General features: G+C 41.9%; 2 protein-coding genes across 4 annotated transcripts in view; both read left to right on the top strand.

Annotated features, from left to right (window-relative positions):
• The window catches only part of LOC307016521 (phosphoribosyl pyrophosphate synthase-associated protein 2), a 256,144-nt gene that overhangs the window by 96,102 nt on the left and 142,092 nt on the right, over positions 1 to 17,950 (top strand). The window lies entirely within an intron of this gene.
• Positions 1,640 to 17,950, top strand: part of traf7 (TNF receptor-associated factor 7) — a 30,948-nt gene continuing 14,637 nt past the window's right edge. Inside the window, exons 1-13 of one of the 3 annotated variants that reach the window (XM_079642854.1) lie at positions 1,640 to 1,744; positions 7,343 to 7,475; positions 7,687 to 7,738; positions 7,818 to 7,906; positions 9,267 to 9,383; positions 9,499 to 9,591; positions 10,730 to 10,763; positions 12,412 to 12,637; positions 13,118 to 13,252; positions 14,209 to 14,304; positions 14,449 to 14,570; positions 14,801 to 14,874; positions 17,512 to 17,560. In XM_079642854.1, the coding sequence (XP_079498980.1) occupies positions 7,693 to 7,738; positions 7,818 to 7,906; positions 9,267 to 9,383; positions 9,499 to 9,591; positions 10,730 to 10,763; positions 12,412 to 12,637; positions 13,118 to 13,252; positions 14,209 to 14,304; positions 14,449 to 14,570; positions 14,801 to 14,874; positions 17,512 to 17,560 (1,081 nt within the window). In that variant the 5' untranslated portion in view covers positions 1,640 to 1,744; positions 7,343 to 7,475; positions 7,687 to 7,692. Of the gene's footprint in view, positions 1,745 to 7,342; positions 7,476 to 7,686; positions 7,739 to 7,814; positions 7,907 to 9,266; positions 9,384 to 9,498; positions 9,592 to 10,729; positions 10,764 to 12,411; positions 12,638 to 13,117; positions 13,253 to 14,208; positions 14,305 to 14,448; positions 14,571 to 14,800; positions 14,875 to 17,511; positions 17,561 to 17,950 lie in introns of all 3 variants that reach the window. The other 2 variants (XM_079642852.1, XM_079642853.1) reach the window with 2 other exon arrangements.

Below are 17,950 nucleotides of genomic sequence, written 5' to 3'. Positions count from 1 at the left end.
ATTTGAGGTACTTTTACTTGACTTGAGGATTTTCTTTTAATGAAACTTAATAATTCAACTGTAATTTATTGAGAAACATTGCACTTTTGACTTTAGTTCATACACATGTTATGCTGATATGATCCAGGGCTGTCCTAATGATAAACCTGGTGAATGTGCTTCACACTGACAAACTACTATAGAAATGCTCTTACATGTTCATGGTGCATAATGATTCATTTGACTTCCTTCATTCATTTAGCAGACGATTCTTTGGTGTCTTTACCTGGCATTCTGAATTCAGGACTTCTACTTGTAATGGAGTATTTTCTAGCTAAGCAGCGCCCTCTGGTGCTGAAACATACATGATAAAAACACCATGTAAAGCTCATACTACATCCTTGGGTTGGAGCCATGGTTAGAGCACATGTGTCAAACTCAAGGCCCGGGGGCCAAATCAGGCCCGTGGTGGATTTAATTTCGTAGCTCAAACACGTCATGTTACAATTATTTTTGCTGCTACAAAAGGAAAACTTGCGCAGCTCTCAGGGACGTAGGCTATGAGTGAGTGACATGCAGGCTCTGCATGCACAGCAAACCACCAATCACAATCAAATCTCCAAAGCAAACGGACCCGGTGATTAAAGGTAAAAACAGACGTCCGTGACTAAAATCCTTCATCCGGTTAAATATAGTTAAAAAAATACCAATTGTATAGCATTAAAGTTCAAGAAAGGATGGTTTGCGGGGATAAAAACTGTATTTTCTTCAATTCCTGTATGTTTTCATATCGCAATATATATCGCATGGGGAAAAAAATCGCAATGTCAGTTTTTTTCCAATATCGTGCAGCCCTAACGCACACCTTCACTCAATCCTGATTTCCTCAGCTCAGAGTCTGAGCCCAAACATTGATGACCTTGCCCCCAATATGAGATGCCAAGTATCTGCTTGAACTAGCATCACAGAGCAGCACACTGAGTTCACATGGATGTTTCCTTCTACACTTTTTCTCTCACGACAACAGGGCATGTTTGTTTTTTTCTTTTTTTCTTCTTCTGGAAAAATGTAATCATAAGAAATGACTCGGGAAAAGCTGCGGATAGATCCATAAGAAATGAAAGCAACTGATTATTGAATGTTTAATGTTGTTTTTATAGGCAATAATTTAAGCTTTGTTAGTTCCAGGTTTGATATGTGCAATAAGTTCATTTAAATACGTTTTGCAATAAACAGTCAGGCCCTCGACTAGTACCCATTTTATTTTGTTTTTGCCCACTGTGTATTTGAGTTTGACACCCCTGGGTAAGATACAAATATTTAACAGAATGTAAATTAAATACTGTACAGTGGTATAATACATACACAAAATTAAATAAAGACGGGTGGGGGATTCTTGTGTCTATGCAAGGTGTTATTTTTTCTGGACTTGCTTGTAAAGCATTTTGAGCACCAGGAAAAGCTCTATAATAATAATATTATTATTATTATATGTAAATATGTGTATGATTTTGCTGGGAGCAGAGCGTTTTGCAGCTGGTTTGCGGAATGTACTGACAGCACTGAGTCCAGTGGCGGTGCATTGTGGGATGTGTAGTTTCACAGTGGTTAAAAAAAGCATAATAATCAATGAACCGCAGTACGCGTTCTACTACATTTCCCAGAACAGACTGCGGCATGTTAACTGTGTGTATGTGAGGCAGAGAGGAGGAAGGTTTTCAGGAATTCGTCTGCAGACTTGGAGCCTCGTTTTTAGAGAAACATGGTAAGTCCACTGAATGAAACCCAGATATTCTGTTAAATATGTCTCTTATTATCTGTAGAAAACCGCAGCTGACCGCGGACATTAGCGGAGTTTGACAAGCGCAGTGATTGCTAATGGAAAATGTAGCATTAGCTAGCTAACTTAAGCTAGCAAATTAGCCACTCTAGCTAATTATGTCAGTTTTTAACGGTTGTTGACAATTTAACGGTTGATAATAATAATAACAATAACAGCACTGTGAGCTTTGGTCTATAATAATCACATGTTGGTTAACTGTTATTCTCTAATATACTTATATACTATATATAAGGTGTTTTAGCATTTAGTTGGCTAGCTGTCAGTTTGTTTTGTATTTTAATAAAAGTATAATTATGGACAAACAGAGTATATATTATATAATAACAATGTTGTTCCTCTAAATATCTAATAAACCAACTAAAGGGAAAACAATTAGTGGCAATTTAAAGACAATTAAATGGGATAAAAGTCTCCTTCCAACTAAAGTATCAAGAAAAAACTGGAGAAAATGTGTAAAAAAAAACCTCACCTTCTTCATTTTGCTGAATAATCCTGTAAAAATGAATAAATCCAATGTCATTCAAAAAGGCAAGCATATAATACAAATCAAAGCATTAAACTACAACCTCTACATCAAATATTCTGAGAAGAAACAGTACAAATAACAATAATAATGTGTATTAAAAGAGGCGTTTTGTGTGCGTGCATGTCCACTTATTTATCCATTTCACTTGAAGCCTGATCGCTTCCCAGGAGCTGCTTTAAAGTCTCCCATAAGGTGCTGCTATAGCAGTGAAGTTATGTCAAAGCAAGACACAAGAATCTAAAATAACAGTCTGCTGAATAATCCAGTAATAAAGGAATAAAGTCAAAATAATCATCTTCAATCTTGGGCACTGTCTTTGATCATTCATCAGTCCATTTATTGATCAATTCCAGTTCTTAATTCAAGCCCGATCTCTTTCCACAGAGTTCTGGCAGTGTGAACAGTTGTTGACAAAGATACGTTGTTTATAATTCCTACGTTGTGTTAAACTGGTATATATTTATATATCCGTTTTTTTTAGCATTTAGCTAGCTGTCAATTGTTTGGAGGATTATTAGAAACTCTAATCACTCATAACTTTGAATCTTTTTTAACCGTAGGCACATGAGACGTGTCAGAGATACATTATAAACTGTGATAGGGTTATAGCTAACAGAAGAATGCTACGTCCACAACATTAAACTAAATGTAGTTAAATAGTCGTCTTATTACCTGAGATGGTAGAAGTACTCAGAACTTGAGTAAAAGTAGAAGTACTCAGATCTTGTTCTTGAGTAAAAGTAGAAGTACTCAGATCTTGTTCTTGAGTAAAAGTAGAAGTACTCAGATATTGTACTAGAGTAAAAGTAGAAGTACTCAGATCTTGTTCTTGAGTAAAAGTAGAAGTACTCAGATATTGTACTTGAGTAAAAGTAGAAGTACTCAGATATTGTACTGGAGTAAAAGTAGAAGTACTCAGATCTTGTACTTGAGTAAAAGTAGAAGTACTCAGATCTTGTACTTATGTAAACGTAGAAGTACTCAGATCTTGTACTTGAGTAAAAGTAGAAGTACTCAGATCTTGAGTAAAAGTAGAAGTACTCAGATCTTGTACTTGAGTAAAAGTAGAAGTACTCAGGTCTTGTACTTGAGTAAACGTAGAAGTACTCAGATCTTGTACTTGAGTAAAAGTAGAAGTACTCAGATCTTGAGTAAAAGTAGAAGTACTCAGATCTTGTACTTGAGTAAAAGTAGAAGTACTCAGATCTTGTACTTGAGTAAAAGTAGAAGTACTCAGATCTTGAGTAAAAGTAGAAGTACTCAGATCTTGTACTTGAGTAAAAGTAGAAGTACTCAGATCTTGAGTAAAAGTAGAAGTACTCAGCTAGTTTGAATGACTTTGTATACTGCAGGGTAGCTGGTGGATTTACTCCAGGTGGAACTAAAGTCTGATTCAACACTTGATTAGATTTCACATCATTCATCCACATCTGTGAAGTAACTAAAGGGATTAAATACATGTAGTGGAGGGAAAGTACACCATTTACCTCTGAACTGTAGTAGAAGTACACAGTAGGATAACATGGAAATACTCAAGTAAAGTACAAGTATTTCAAAATGTGACTTTTGACTCCGTTAGAGCTCCTGGACAGCAGTTCCACAGCAGTGTCTCATGTTAGCGTGGAGCTCTGCATACCTTTCTGTTTACATCAGGCTCCAGCTGTCCGGGTCACTGCTCATTGGCTGTCACTCTCCCTTTGTCTCTGTGTCCCCCGCCCCCCCCTCAACCCCCCCCTCTCTCTGTGTGAGTTTGAGGGTTTGCAGATGCTGGACACATTTGACACTTTCCTTCATATAACAGTTTGTAAGGTTGGTGATGACCTCAGGAGAACAGCTGTTTATATTTATGTCTCGCTAAGTTCAACGAGGGAGCAAACAGTATGAGCTAACCGTGGGGAAAACGTACTCAAGTACTGTACTTAAGTATACTTTACAATTCTTAATAATAGTAATAGATTACATTTGTATAGCGCCTTTCAAGGGACCCAAGGCTACTTTAGATGGAGAACAAACAAACAAACCAAAGGGGCAAGTAATAAAGTAAAACATGAAATAGATAGTAGTAGGAGTGGAAGCAGGGGGACGGAGATGGGTGCGTGATGACTTGAAGGTGTCCAGGGAAGCAGCATGACTTTTACTTTACTTGAGTATTTCAATTTTCTGCTCCTTTTTATCAGAACGCCTTTACAGATTCAGATTTTGAGCTAATAGCAAATCCACTAATAAATAAACATGTCCCATTGTCCCTGTAATGATGGGTTCAGACATCCAGCAGCAGCTTCTTAAAGGTCCCATGTCATGGCCATTTCCACTGATCATAGTTCCATTGTTGAGGTCAACTAGAATAGATTTACATTGTTCAATGTTCCAAACTCACATTGGTTTCTCATACAGCTCTTATTCACTCTCTGTTCTAAATGGCTTGTTGGAGCTCCGCCCCCCCCCCTCCCTGTGAGCCCAGTGTGCTCTGATTGGTCGGGACGTTGCGAGGCTCGCTGCTCAGTGAGCTGGCTTACTGGTGTGGTTTCTGGGTCGGCGAGACAGCGAGAACAAGCGAAACTCATCCTGAGCACACACACACTCACAGCCGAAGTAAAAACAATAAGTGTGGCTTGATATTGAGTCAGAAAAAGGTTTATAACGCTGTGAGAACGGGTCTGCGGAGAGCATTTCTCCACCATCCCAACTCGTCTATTACCAGCGTTCAGGGAGCTCTATGCAAGTCAATGGGACTCCCTGTTGGTTGAACATTTACGCTAAAGGTCCTGGTGTGTGAGGAGCTCCGCGGATTGGTCCATTTTTGTTCCGCATGACGTCACTTGGTTCCCGGAAGAAACAAATGGAAAAAGAGAAATGTCCAACGAGGCGTTCAGGGGCAGCACAGACAGGTCTTCTCTGTGTTAGAGTTTTACTCCCTACAGGGTGCACTTTGAGGGTTTGTGACCCTGCAGACCGTTACATGCAGAAACACCTACATAGCACACAAGGGGACGGGTACTAACCAGAAAAGCATGACATGTGACCTTTAAGTCATAAAAACGAGCTGCACCTTCACAGCTGTGATGAATGCATCAATAATCCTCATCCACTCGTTTACTATTCATGATTCTGAAATCTAACCCATACTTAGACGTGTTGTTATGTTGCGTTTACTTGGAGTGTTTTGAAAGAATGAAAGCACCTTGCAGACATTATTCTGATAATAAAATATCCAGTGAGAGAATCCTGGACAGAACTACATTGCCTAATTTTAATGAAAATAAAAGTAGAATTTCCTGTGTTCAGATTAAATAAACACTTCTACCAACGAGGAAAAGTAATCCAGAACAAAGTCAACCTTAAAAAGTGGGTGTACTCAAACAGCTGACGTGTTGTTTTTAAGCTTGGTTGTGCTGGATGCCGGTACAGTGACTCCACTGTACGTGTCCCATGATGCACTGCTTCCTCTCATCTTAAAGCTGTGTGTGTGTGTGTGTGTGTGTGTGTGTGTGTGTGTGTGTGTGTGTGTGTGTGTGTGTGTGTGTGTGTGTGTGTGTGTGTGTGTGTGTGTGTGTGTGTGTGTGTGTGTGTGTGTGTGTGTGTGTGTGTGTGTGTGTGTGTGTGTGTGTGTGTGTGTGTGTGTGTGTGTGTGTGTGTGTGTGTGTGTGTAATTTGTGTTACTGACTAACTAGTTTGTTTCTAGCGATGCATCTCTTCTGTCTTTATTCACTTGATTAGGTACAAGAGAATTCCTCTTACTTACTTAAGTCATGCTTCCTCTCTCCTCCTCTCTCCTCTCTCCTCCTCTCCTCCTCTCTCCTCCTCTCTCCTCTCCTCTCCTCTCTCCTCCTCTCCTCCTCTCTCCTCTCCTCTCTCCTCCTCTCCTCTCTCCTCCTCTCTCCTCTCCTCTCCTCTCTCCTCCTCTCCTCCTCTCTCCTCCTCTCATTTCTCCTCTCCTCCTCTCCTCTCCTCTCTTCTCTCTTCTCTCTTCTCTCCTCCTCTCCTCTCTCCTCCTCTCCTCTCTCTCCTCTCCTCTTCTCTCTCCTCTCTCTCCTCTCTACTCTCCTCCTCTTCTCTCTTCTCTCCTCCTCTCTACTCTCCTCCTCTTCTCTCTTCTCTCCTCCTCTCTCCTCCTCTCCTCTCTCCTCCTCTCCTCTCTCTCCTCTCCTCTTCTCTCTCCTCCTCTCCTCTCTCTCCTCTCTCTCCTCTCTACTCTCCTCCTCTTCTCTCTTCTCTCCTCCTCTCTCCTCCTCTCCTCCTCTCCTCTCTCCTCCTCTTCTCTCTTCTCTCCTCTTCTCCTCTTCTCTCTCCTCCTCTCCTCTCTCTCCTCTCTCTCCTCTCTACTCTCCTCCTCTCCTCTCCTCTCTCTCCTCTCTACTCTCCTCCTCTTCTCTCCTCTCTCTCCTCTCTCCTCCTCTCCTCTCTCCTCCTCTCCTCTCTCCTCCTCTTCTCTCTTCTCTCCTCCTCTCCTCTCTCTCCTCTCTCTCCTCTCCTCCTCTTCTCTCTTCTCTCCTCCTCTCTCCTCCTCTCCTCTCCCCCTCTCCTCCTCTCCTCTCTCCTCCTCTTCTCTCTTCTCCTCTCCTCCTCTCCTCTCTCCTCCTCTCCTCTCATCTCTCCTCCTCTCCTCTCTCCTCCTCTCCTCTCATCTCTCCTCCTCTCTTCTCTCCTCTCTCCTCTCTTCTCTCCTCCTCTCCTCTCCTCTCCTCTCTCCTCCTCTCTTCTCTCTTCTCTCTCCTCTTCTCCCCTCCTCTCTCCTCCTCTCCTCCTCTCCTCTCTCCTCTCTCTCCTCATCTCTCCTCCTCTTCCTCTCTCCTCCTCTTCCTCTCTCCTCCTCTCCTCCTCTCCTCTCTCCTCTCTCCTCTCCTCTCTCCTCCTCTCCTCTCTCCTCTCTCCTCTCCTCTCTCCTCCTCTCTCCTCTTCTCTCTCCTCCTCTCCTCTCTCCTCCTCTCTCCTCCTCTCTCCTCTCTCCCCTCCTCTCCTCTCTCCTCTCTCCTCTCTCCTCTCTCCTCTCTCAGGCCTAGCAGTGGAGCTAACAGCTAGCTTTGCCTCTGTGTGTTCTCATGGTTCTGATCAGCTGTAAGACGCTTCACTACGACTGAAACCCCGGAGCAGCAGAAACCGCCGTACCCCCTAGACTCCAGCTAAAGGGTGAGAGACTAACGTGAGACTTCAAGACACTAAACATTCAGATGATAATCCTGTCTGTGTTTCAGGAGAGGAGATACTCAAGTTAGATACAGCTACCTCAAGTTTACAGAACTATATTGAATTAAACTTAAACTGACCACCCCTTTTCCGTTTGGTGTTATTCTCGGTCAAAGCGTCTTACTCACCAATGAATCCATATCTCCACTTTCAGAGCAGCATGGAGGCGTCATTCGGCCCCACTTTCTCTGCTGTAGCTGCTGGAGGTAAAGGTCATACTATTAGAAACACTCCCTGAAGTATAACTACCTATTATTAACATATTTCAATATTCTCTTTCAGCAGAAGCGTCGAGCAACTACAAGCAGCACCGAAGAACCCCCTCCTCCTCCAGCACGCTCACCTACTCCCCCCGCGATGAAGACGACGGGATGGTACAGACACACAGACAGACGGACGGACAGACGGACGGACGGACGGACGGACGGACGGACAGACAGACAGACAGACAGACAGACTCACAGACAGACAGACAGACTCACAGACAGACAGACAGACAGACTCACAGACAGACACACACACACTCACAGACAGACACAGACAGACAGACACACACTCACAGACAGACACACAGACACACACTCACAGACACACAGACACACAGACACACAGACACACAGACACACAGACACACAGACACACAGACACACACTCACAGACAGACAGACACACAGACACACACTCACAGACAGACAGACAGACAGACACAAAGACACACACTCACAGACAGACAGACAGACACACAGACACACACTCACAGACAGACAGACAGACAGACAGACAGACAGACACACAGACACACACTCACAGACAGACAGACAGACAGACACACAGACACACACTCACAGACAGACAGACAGACAGACATACAGACAGACACAAAGACACACTCACAGACAGACAGACAGACAGACACAAAGACACACACTCACAGACAGACAGACAGACACACAGACACACACTCACAGACAGACAGACAGACAGACAGACAGACAGACAGACACAAAGACACACTCACAGACAGACAGACAGACAGACACAAAGACACACACTCACAGACAGACAGACAGACAGACAGACAGACACACACTCACAGACAGACAGACAGACACACACTCACAGACAGACAGACAGACACACACTCACAGACAGACAGACACACAGACACACACTCAGACAGATAGACAGACACACAGACACACACTCACAGACAGACAGACACACAGACACACACTCACAGACAGACAGACACACAGACACACACTCAGACAGATAGACAGACACACAGACACACACTCACAGACAGACAGACACACAGACACACAGACAGACAGACAGACAGACAGACAGACAGACAGACAGACAGACAGACAGACAGACAGACAGACAGACACACACACACACACACACTCTAACATTTTTCTAAAGCATTATATTCATTGGTCTCTTAATATCTAATGAACTAGCTAAAGGGAAAACACTAGGAGCAAGCTTTATGGAAACTTAACAACAGTTTATTTTGAATTAGTCCCATGTCATTTATGATCAGCGTTTCAGTTCTCTCAAAGCTGATCATATTTGAAGAGCCTTAGGTTATATATACATATATACACAGACACCTTAAACCGCTCACTAGTGGTGTGAACTATGATGGAGGAGGTTGGGCCCATATTCCTACACATCTTACTATACTGTGGTACTGTGGGTGACCTTTGCCCTCTGTTTCCCCCCCAGCCTCCCATTGGTACCCCCCGCAGGTCGGATTCAGCGATCTCCATCCGGTCTCTGCACTCTGAGTCCAACATGTCTCTGCGCTCCACCTTCTCTCTGCATGAGGAGGAGGAGGACATGGTGAGTTACCAACAAACACTACAAACACATGAGCACGGAAACACTCTGGAATTATAGTGTTGATACTGTGTGTGTGTGTGTGTGTGTGTGTGTGTGTGTGTGTGTGTGTGTGTAGGAGCCTCTGGTGTTTGCTGAGCAGCCGTCTGTGAAGCTGTGCTGCCAGCTGTGCTGCAACGTCTTCAAAGACCCCGTCATCACCACCTGTGGGGTGAGTTCCTCCATCTTCCTCATCTAGTGTTTCCGTAAGCCCGTATTCACAGGAGTTTGACCGTTAAAATTAGGGATCGACCGATATTGCATTTTCAAGGCCGATACCGATTATTAGTAATCAAGGAGACCGATAACCGATATACATTTGCAGTAAAATCTTGGTGTCAAAATGTAACTTATTTTGAAATGCATTTAAGCATAAATTATATTTAATGAACTTTTAAACATCTTACTACTGGTTTACTCTCTGTGCCCTTTTCTTTAGTGCAGCCATCTGCAATGAGTTAGAGAGAGACAGAGAGTGGCTCTGCAGGCTGACATGCTGAACTAACAATAATGCTTAATTTATTCTATCAAAACAATGCCTGTCTATCTAGCATACAATCCCAATAAGCTGCTAGCAACTGCAAAACACTAGTGCTAGCTAATGTTTTGCAAAATATTAAAAGTGAGGCTATTGCAGTAGACCTAACGTTAGTCTAGTAGCCTCACTTCTAATATGTTGCTAAACATTTGCTAGATACATGCTGGCTAGCTAACGAGGTTCACATATCAACCTGAAAAACTGGGAGGCTCCACTCGCAGCCCCCCCAGAGTGGTGACTGCAGCCAGAGAAACGGCCGCATCAGAGCAAAAGTTTTATCGGCAATTTGATTAAAAAAACGCCGATACCGATAATCGGTCAAATGAAACCGATTATCGGGGCCGATATTCCGCATAGTTAAAATGACGTGTTAAAATGACCGAGTCTGAGAAATGTAAATCTCTCCGGTCATAATGTCCACTGGAAATAATAATTCCCCCAGAGTAGAGTGTGTAGTTGATCAAAGTGGTCTGAGTCAGCAGTCGTCAGTCTCATTGATAGAAGGTGAAACGAGACGCCGTTACGGAGGCTTCAATTTCATAACGGCCTGCAGAGTCATCGTTAGTGATTCCATGGAGGGGACTCTCTGTTAAAACGTTAGTACCCGGACAGGTCTACATGTTGTAGCTTCTATTCTGGTTTATTTAATGTAAGAATATGCAGGCCTGAAGCGGAGGGAGGTTCAGGGCTCAAGTGAACCGTCAGAAGTGTTAATGAATAAGAACAGGGAAACTTGGACGCTTCGTAACGCTTGTGTTTGCTTCTCCCTCAGCACACCTTCTGCAGACGATGTGCCTTGACCTCAGGTGAGAGTTCAATGTATTTTTTTTAAAGATAAGATCAGATAGAAGTCCTTTATTGATCCCCTTTTGGGAAATGTTTGCGTAAAAAGACAAGGCATTGCACATAAGAGAAATTAAAAGACTAGAAATAAACAATTCAAAATGTAAACATCTCAAAAAGAAATAAAATAGCATTCAAAAAAGTTGTAAATATAAAGCTAGATAAGTGTGAGGAATGGAATATTAAATATTATATTGGATGTAAATGTGCAGTGAGAGTTTAAGTCCAGTATTAAATGTCAAATCAGTAGTTGTGCAGGAATGATGGTCTGAAGAGATTTTCACGTTTTGTTCTACGACATCAAACACGTCAGTCAATCCCTCTTCTGTAGTTTTATTAGTTATAACCTTTCGTTGCTTTACATCCGGGTCACTAAACTCACGACTTCACTTTATGCGGCCCCGCAAGAGCTCTGAAAGAATACAATATGTTTATTATACGGTTACATGCCTCTTTACAGAAGCACGTTGCCCATAAACTACATGCCCCACAATGCATCTCATTTTGTGACATGCTCACTGAAGAGACTTGAAATTATTCGTTCTAGACTTCTGCTTTCAGACGAAGTTAGTTAGAAGTTATTACCCCATCCGATAATAATCTAATTCAGAGGCAGTAATGTCATATAATACATTATTTTATATATATATATTAATGCTGTCAAAATTATCGCGTTAACGGCGGTAATTAATGTTTTGAATTAATTTAACGCATGTGCAGAATGGCCCGCCCCATACATCCCACCAGTGGCAGCGTCAGGGTATGGCTGGGGTAGGCTACAGCCATACCAAGAAATGGTTTAGCCCCACCATGAAAAATGATGTTAAAGTAAGCAAAATAAAGTCCACCAACTCGCGGAGTAAATCACAAAGACAGCAGTTAGTGAGATTGATTTCAGTAGCCATTTGTCTGGAAATACCGAAGACTAGAAACGGTTTTGAAAAGTTTTGTCACGTAGTGATCGTCTTCTCAATAGAACATCTTTGATAATGTCTTCTGGCCAATCAGAATCAAGATAGCGGCGTGGTGTTGTTGCAGGAAGTCCTAACGGAGAATACTTTTGCTGTAGTGCATCTCTATATACATCGATACAACATTACGTGTTGATAGAAATCAACACGTAATGAAATAAGACCCCACGGTTTGATGAGTGATAGGTGTGTGGGCTGTCTTTCATTCTGACACACAGAACAATGTTATAATAAACATACTGTATGTTAAATGGATATATCCGCCTTCTTTCATTTATCTTTCCATTCCCACAACAATATACATAAAGAAATGGCATATTTTGGACATAGTTCGAATGGTGATTAATCTGATTCATACATTTTTAAGCTGTGATTAATCTGATTTAAAAAGTGTAATCGTTTGACAGCCCTATTATATATATTTAAATATGTATATTTATATAGTCTAAAAGTTACAACCAGCCCTTTGAGTGCAACCTTAATGCTGATGTTGCCCGCGATGAATTTGAGTTTGATCCCCCTGCGTCTAACCCCTCGGTCCTATTCCAACATCCCTGCACCGCTGTATAACAACTGGAGTTAAATCTGTAGTTTGTTCTGTGTTGTAACCTCTCGCTGCCCCCCCCCCCCCCTCTCTCAGATAAGTGCCCGGTGGACGCGGCTAAGCTAACGGTGGTGGTGAACAACATCGCGGTGGCGGAGCAGATTGGAGAGCTGTTCATTCACTGTAAATACGGCTGCAGGGCCACAGCCATCGCTGCAGGGGGCGCTGCGGCCCCCCCCACCACCACCGTGGCCGGGAAGCCAGGAGCATTCGAGGTGGACCCGCTGGGATGCCCCTTCACCATCAAACTCACCACACGCAAGTAAGAGAGGGGTTTGATCAGGACCCAAAGGCAGGAGGAGGAGAAGGGGTACAAAGTATGGCCCAATTCCAAACCGCCCCCTGCACCCTACCCACATTCAGTGCTGTTCCAAACCAACGAGTGTGGAGGGGGGTTATTATTATTTGAGTTATTAATTCATAATAAGAGAATAAGAGATGCTGATTTGAAAACTGATTTGAAACCGTTGTTACATGCAGTTACGGCATTTCCTGTTTCTGCTGGAGAGAGGGGAGTTTGTCCCAAAGCTTGCCGCTGTATTTACTCCCTCCATCTGACACGAGTGGGAGTGGGTAGGGTGTGGTTTGGAATTGGGCCTGAGACAATCAGACACAGGAAGGAAGACATTTATAAATAAAACTGACAAATAGCCAGGCTGTGACTTTAAATCAAGACTTCACAACTAATACAACTTGATCTAATCCAAACACCAAAGGAATGTAAAATACCTCCTCTCCACAGAGAGCATGAAGCCAGCTGTGACTACAGGCCGGTTCGATGCCCGAACAACCCCTCCTGCCCCCCCCTGCTCACCATGAACCTGGAGGCTCACCTCAAAGAGTGTGAGCACATCAAGTGTCCTCACTCCAAATACGGGTGAGTCTCTAAACACACCCTAAGGAACCTTTCACTACATCTCCGTTTCTTATACACTTCACAGGATTGACTTGACCTGTTTATTATTAGTCTACCACTCCTTTATTTACATACTTTATTTATCCCGGTATATTCAGGTATTTATTGGGTATTTTTTAGATATTTATTGGGTCTTTTTTTTATATTTATTGGGTCTTTTTAAATTACTTATTGGGTATTTCTTAGATATTTATTGGGTCTTTTTTTTATATTTATTGGGTCTTTTTAAATTACTTATTGGGTATTTCTTAGATATTTATTGGGTATTTTAGTTTTTTTTTTAATTTCTTTTTTTATATTTATTTGGTATTTTTTAGATATTTATTATTTCTTAGATATTTATTGGGTCTTTTTTAGATATTTATTATTTTTTAGATATTTATTGGGTATTTCTTAGATATTTATTTGGTATTTTTTAGATATTTATTATTTCTTAGATATTTATTTGGTATTTTTTAGATATTTATTATTTCTTAGATATTTATTGGGTCTTTTTTAGATATTTATTATTTTTTAGATATTTATTATTTTTTAGATATTTATTATTTTTTTAGATATTTATTATTTCTTAGATATTTATTGGGTATTTTTTAGATATTTATTATTCCTTAGATATTTATTTGGTATTTTTTTAGATATTTATTTATACGGTGGGAAATTGGGTTTTGTTATTTCATTGTATAAACATGAGAAGTAAAAAGGTGCAATAAAAGATGAAATAAAACCAAATAGACAAAAAATATTGTTATATATAAAAATACAAAAATGTAAAAATGTGGAGTAAAAGATCAAACATATTGAAAAATAATTAAAATATTTCTATAAACATAGGAAATTAAACACAAAATGTGCTCGTTACAATAAATCTGTAAACATGTGTATATTAAAGTATGATCTGCCTCTCTTCTCCCTGCCAGTTGCACGTTCATCGGGAACCAGGACACGTATGAAACTCACCTGGAGGTTTGTAAGTTCGAGGGTCTGAAGGAGTTCCTGCAGCAGACGGACGACAGGTGAGACACAGAGGGGAGATGAACTGTCACTCAACTTCAAGAATCAATAAACTATCATCTGAACAGCTGGGTTTAGATATCCAGCATTTAATACATAAGGTATCTTCACCTATCAGTGACTACCTCTGACCTTTGACCCCTCAGGTTCCACGAGATGCAGCTGACCCTCGCTCAGAAGGACCAGGACATCGCCTTCCTGCGCTCCATGCTGGGGAAACTCTCGGAGAAATTAGATCAGCTCGAGAAGAACCTGGAGCTCAAGTTTGGTGAGAGAGCAGAGCTGAAGTCTTGGGAGCTCGGGCCATGTAGACTTTGTTCTTTACACGAATACGTGCAAATATGAAGTCTTGCTTTCAAATGTTACTCAATATCAAATATCTGCACGCACTTTAAACCCAATCTTAGGACACGTGTACTGACAGGAAGTACTAACTGGAGAAAGTTGAACTCGCTTCCTTGCTGTGTGTTATATTTAGTGTGTGTGTGTGTGTTTCAGACGTGTTGGATGAGAACCAGAGTAAACTGAGCGAGGACCTGATGGAGTTTCGTAGAGACGCGTCCATGCTTAACGTAAGTGTGTGCACCAGAAACATATTATTCACTCTCTTTAAAGACATTGATCCAGACAAGAGGACTTAAAGGAGGCAGCTGTGATTGGCTGAGTTAGGGGTCGAATACGTCTTCCTCCCTTTGTCCCGGGATAGTTTTATAAGAAGGTCCAACTTTGAGCAGTTGAACACTGCACCGTATCAGATCAGTAAATAACACCTATTCTGCAAATCCCACTTCCTCATGTCTCTTCTACATCAACATGTGTCCCCTCTTCTCCATGTCTCTTCTACATCAACATGTGTCCCCTCTTCTTCATGTCTCTTCTACATCAACATGTGTCCCCTCTTCTCCATGTCTCTTCTACATCAACATGTGTCCCCTCTTCTTCATGTCTCTTCTACATCAACATGTGTCCCCTCTTCTTCATGTCTCTTCTACATCAACATGTGTCCCCTCTTCTCCATGTCTCTTCTACATCAACATGTGTCCCCTCTTCTCCATGTCTCTTCTACATCAACATGTGTCCCCTCTTCTTCATGTCTCTTCTACATCAACATGTGTCCCCTCTTCTTCATGTCTCCTCTACATCAACATGTGTCCCCTCTTCTTCATGTCTCTTCTACATCAACATGTGTCCCCTCTTCTTCATGTCTCCTCTACATCAACATGTGTCCCCTCTTCTTCATGTCTCTTCTACATCAACATGTGTCCCCTCTTCTTCATGTCTCCTCTACAGCAACATGTGTCCCCTCTTCTTCATGTCTCTTCTACATCAACATGTGTCCCCTCTTCCTCATGTCTCTTCTACATCAACATGTGTCCCCTCTTCTTCATGTCTCTTCTACATCAACATGTGTCCCCTCTTCTTCATGTCTCTTCTACATCAACATGTGTCCCCTCTTCTTCATGTCTCTTCTACATCAACATGTGTCCCCTCTTCCTCATGTCTCTTCTACATCAACATGTGTCCCCTCTTCTTCATGTCTCTTCTACATCAACATGTGTCCCCTCTTCTTCATGTCTCTTCTACATCAACATGTGTCCCCTCTTCTTCATGTCTCCTCTACATCAACATGTGTCCCCTCTTCTTCATGTCTCTTCTACATCAGCATGTGTCCCCTCTTCTTCATGTCTCTTCTACATCAACATGTGTCCCCTCTTCTCCATGTCTCTTCTACATCAACATGTGTCCCCTCTTCTTCATGTCTCTTCTACATCAACATGTGTCCCCTCTTCTTCATGTCTCTTCTACATCAACATGTGTCCCCTCTTCTTCATGTCTCTTCTACATCAACATGTGTCCCCTCTTCTTCATGTCTCTTCTACATCAACATGTGTCCCCTCTTCTTCATGTCTCTTCTACATCAACATGTGTCCCCTCTTCTCCATGTCTCTTCTACATCAACATGTGTCCCCTCTTCTTCATGTATCTTCTACATCAACATGTGTCCCCTCTTCTTCATGTCTCTTCTACATCAACATGTGTCCCCTCTTCTTCATGTCTCTTCTACATCAAAATGTGTCCCCTCTTCTTCATGTCTCTTCTACATCAACATGTGTCCCCTCTTCTTCATGTCTCTTCTACATCAACATGTGTCCCCTCTTCTTCATGTCTCTTCTACATCAACATGTGTCCCCTCTTCTTCATGTATCTTCTACATCAACATGTGTCCCCTCTTCTTCATGTCTCTTCTACATCAACATGTGTCCCCTCTTCTTCATGTCTCTTCTACATCAAAATGTGTCCCCTCTTCTTCATGTCTCTTCTACATCAACATGTGTCCCCTCTTCTTCATGTCTCTTCTACATCAACATGTGTCCCCTCTTCTTCATGTCTCCTCTACATCAACATGTGTCCCCTCTTCTTCATGTCTCTTCTACATCAACATGTGTCCCCTCTTCTTCATGTCTCTTCTACATCAACATGTGTCCCCTCTTCTTCATGTCTCTTCTACATCAACATGTGTCCCCTCTTCTTCATGTCTCTTCTACATCAACATGTGTCCCCTCTTCTTCATGTCTCCTCTACATCAACATGTGTCCCCTCTTCTTCATGTCTCTTCTACATCAACATGTGTCCCCTCTTCTTCATGTCTCTTCTACATCAACATGTGTCCCCTCTTCTTCATGTCTCTTCTACATCAACATGTGTCCCCTCTGTGGAAAGAGACTGAAAGTCTCAGGAACAAAGATTCTCTCTCTTTTTGATCCATTTCTATAAAAACCTGTCTGAAAATGAGCTGATCAGATTTTGGCCACTTGATGATGTCATAACGATGTTTTGTCTTGTGTAACCATTAGCCAATCAGCAACAAAGGTAACCCCCCCCCCCCCCCCCCCCCCCCCTCCTTATCACCTGAATCTCCTCCTAGAGCACCATTGAGTTCTTTGTAACCAAATCTCTCTCAGAGGGGCGTGGGGAGGGGCTCCTTATTTTCATCTAAAGTAACAGACAGAGAATCAGCACTTTGGAAACAGGGCTGAAACAGAGGGGATTATGGGTAATGCTGCAATGATCTGTTTGGTGTTTCAGCCAATCAGAGACAGGCTCTGGATATATCTGAGGCCTGTGATATATAGATGAAAGACAGTATGATAGGAGACCTTTAAAGCAGAACTTGTTGACCCCTCCTAAATGTTTCCGTCTCTCTGCAGGATGAGTTGTCCCACATCAACGCCAGACTCAACATGGGGATCCTGGGCTGTAAGTTAACCACCTTTTCAAAAACCATCTCCATTATTCAGTTAATTGATTCATACTTAAAGATACGAGTTTGATCATAAATCAGACTGGAGATATGTGCACCTCAGTAAGCTGTCTGAAGCTTGGGAATAGAAAGTGTTTGAAATATGTATTGCTATCATGTAGACCTGGAGATAATTCATGTGTTTTACTGAAACATTTACAAGCTAAAAGATCTAAACGTATCCAACCTTAATTACTTAAGGTCCCCAAAACACGTATTAATCAGTCTGAACATTGGGTTACAGGTTACATGTAATAAACACGGATTAATGACACGTTACATTTGAAAAAACCTGGAGATAACTTTTTTATTTTATCTTTAATTTTCTGTTCTTGATCAAATCTAGC

Source organism: Notothenia rossii (assembly GCF_949606895.1).
Source record: "Notothenia rossii genome assembly, chromosome: 8".
Lineage (NCBI taxonomy): Eukaryota > Metazoa > Chordata > Actinopteri > Perciformes > Nototheniidae > Notothenia > Notothenia rossii.
Note: the sequence above shows the minus strand (reverse complement) of the source record. Positions and strands in the feature narration are given on the sequence as shown.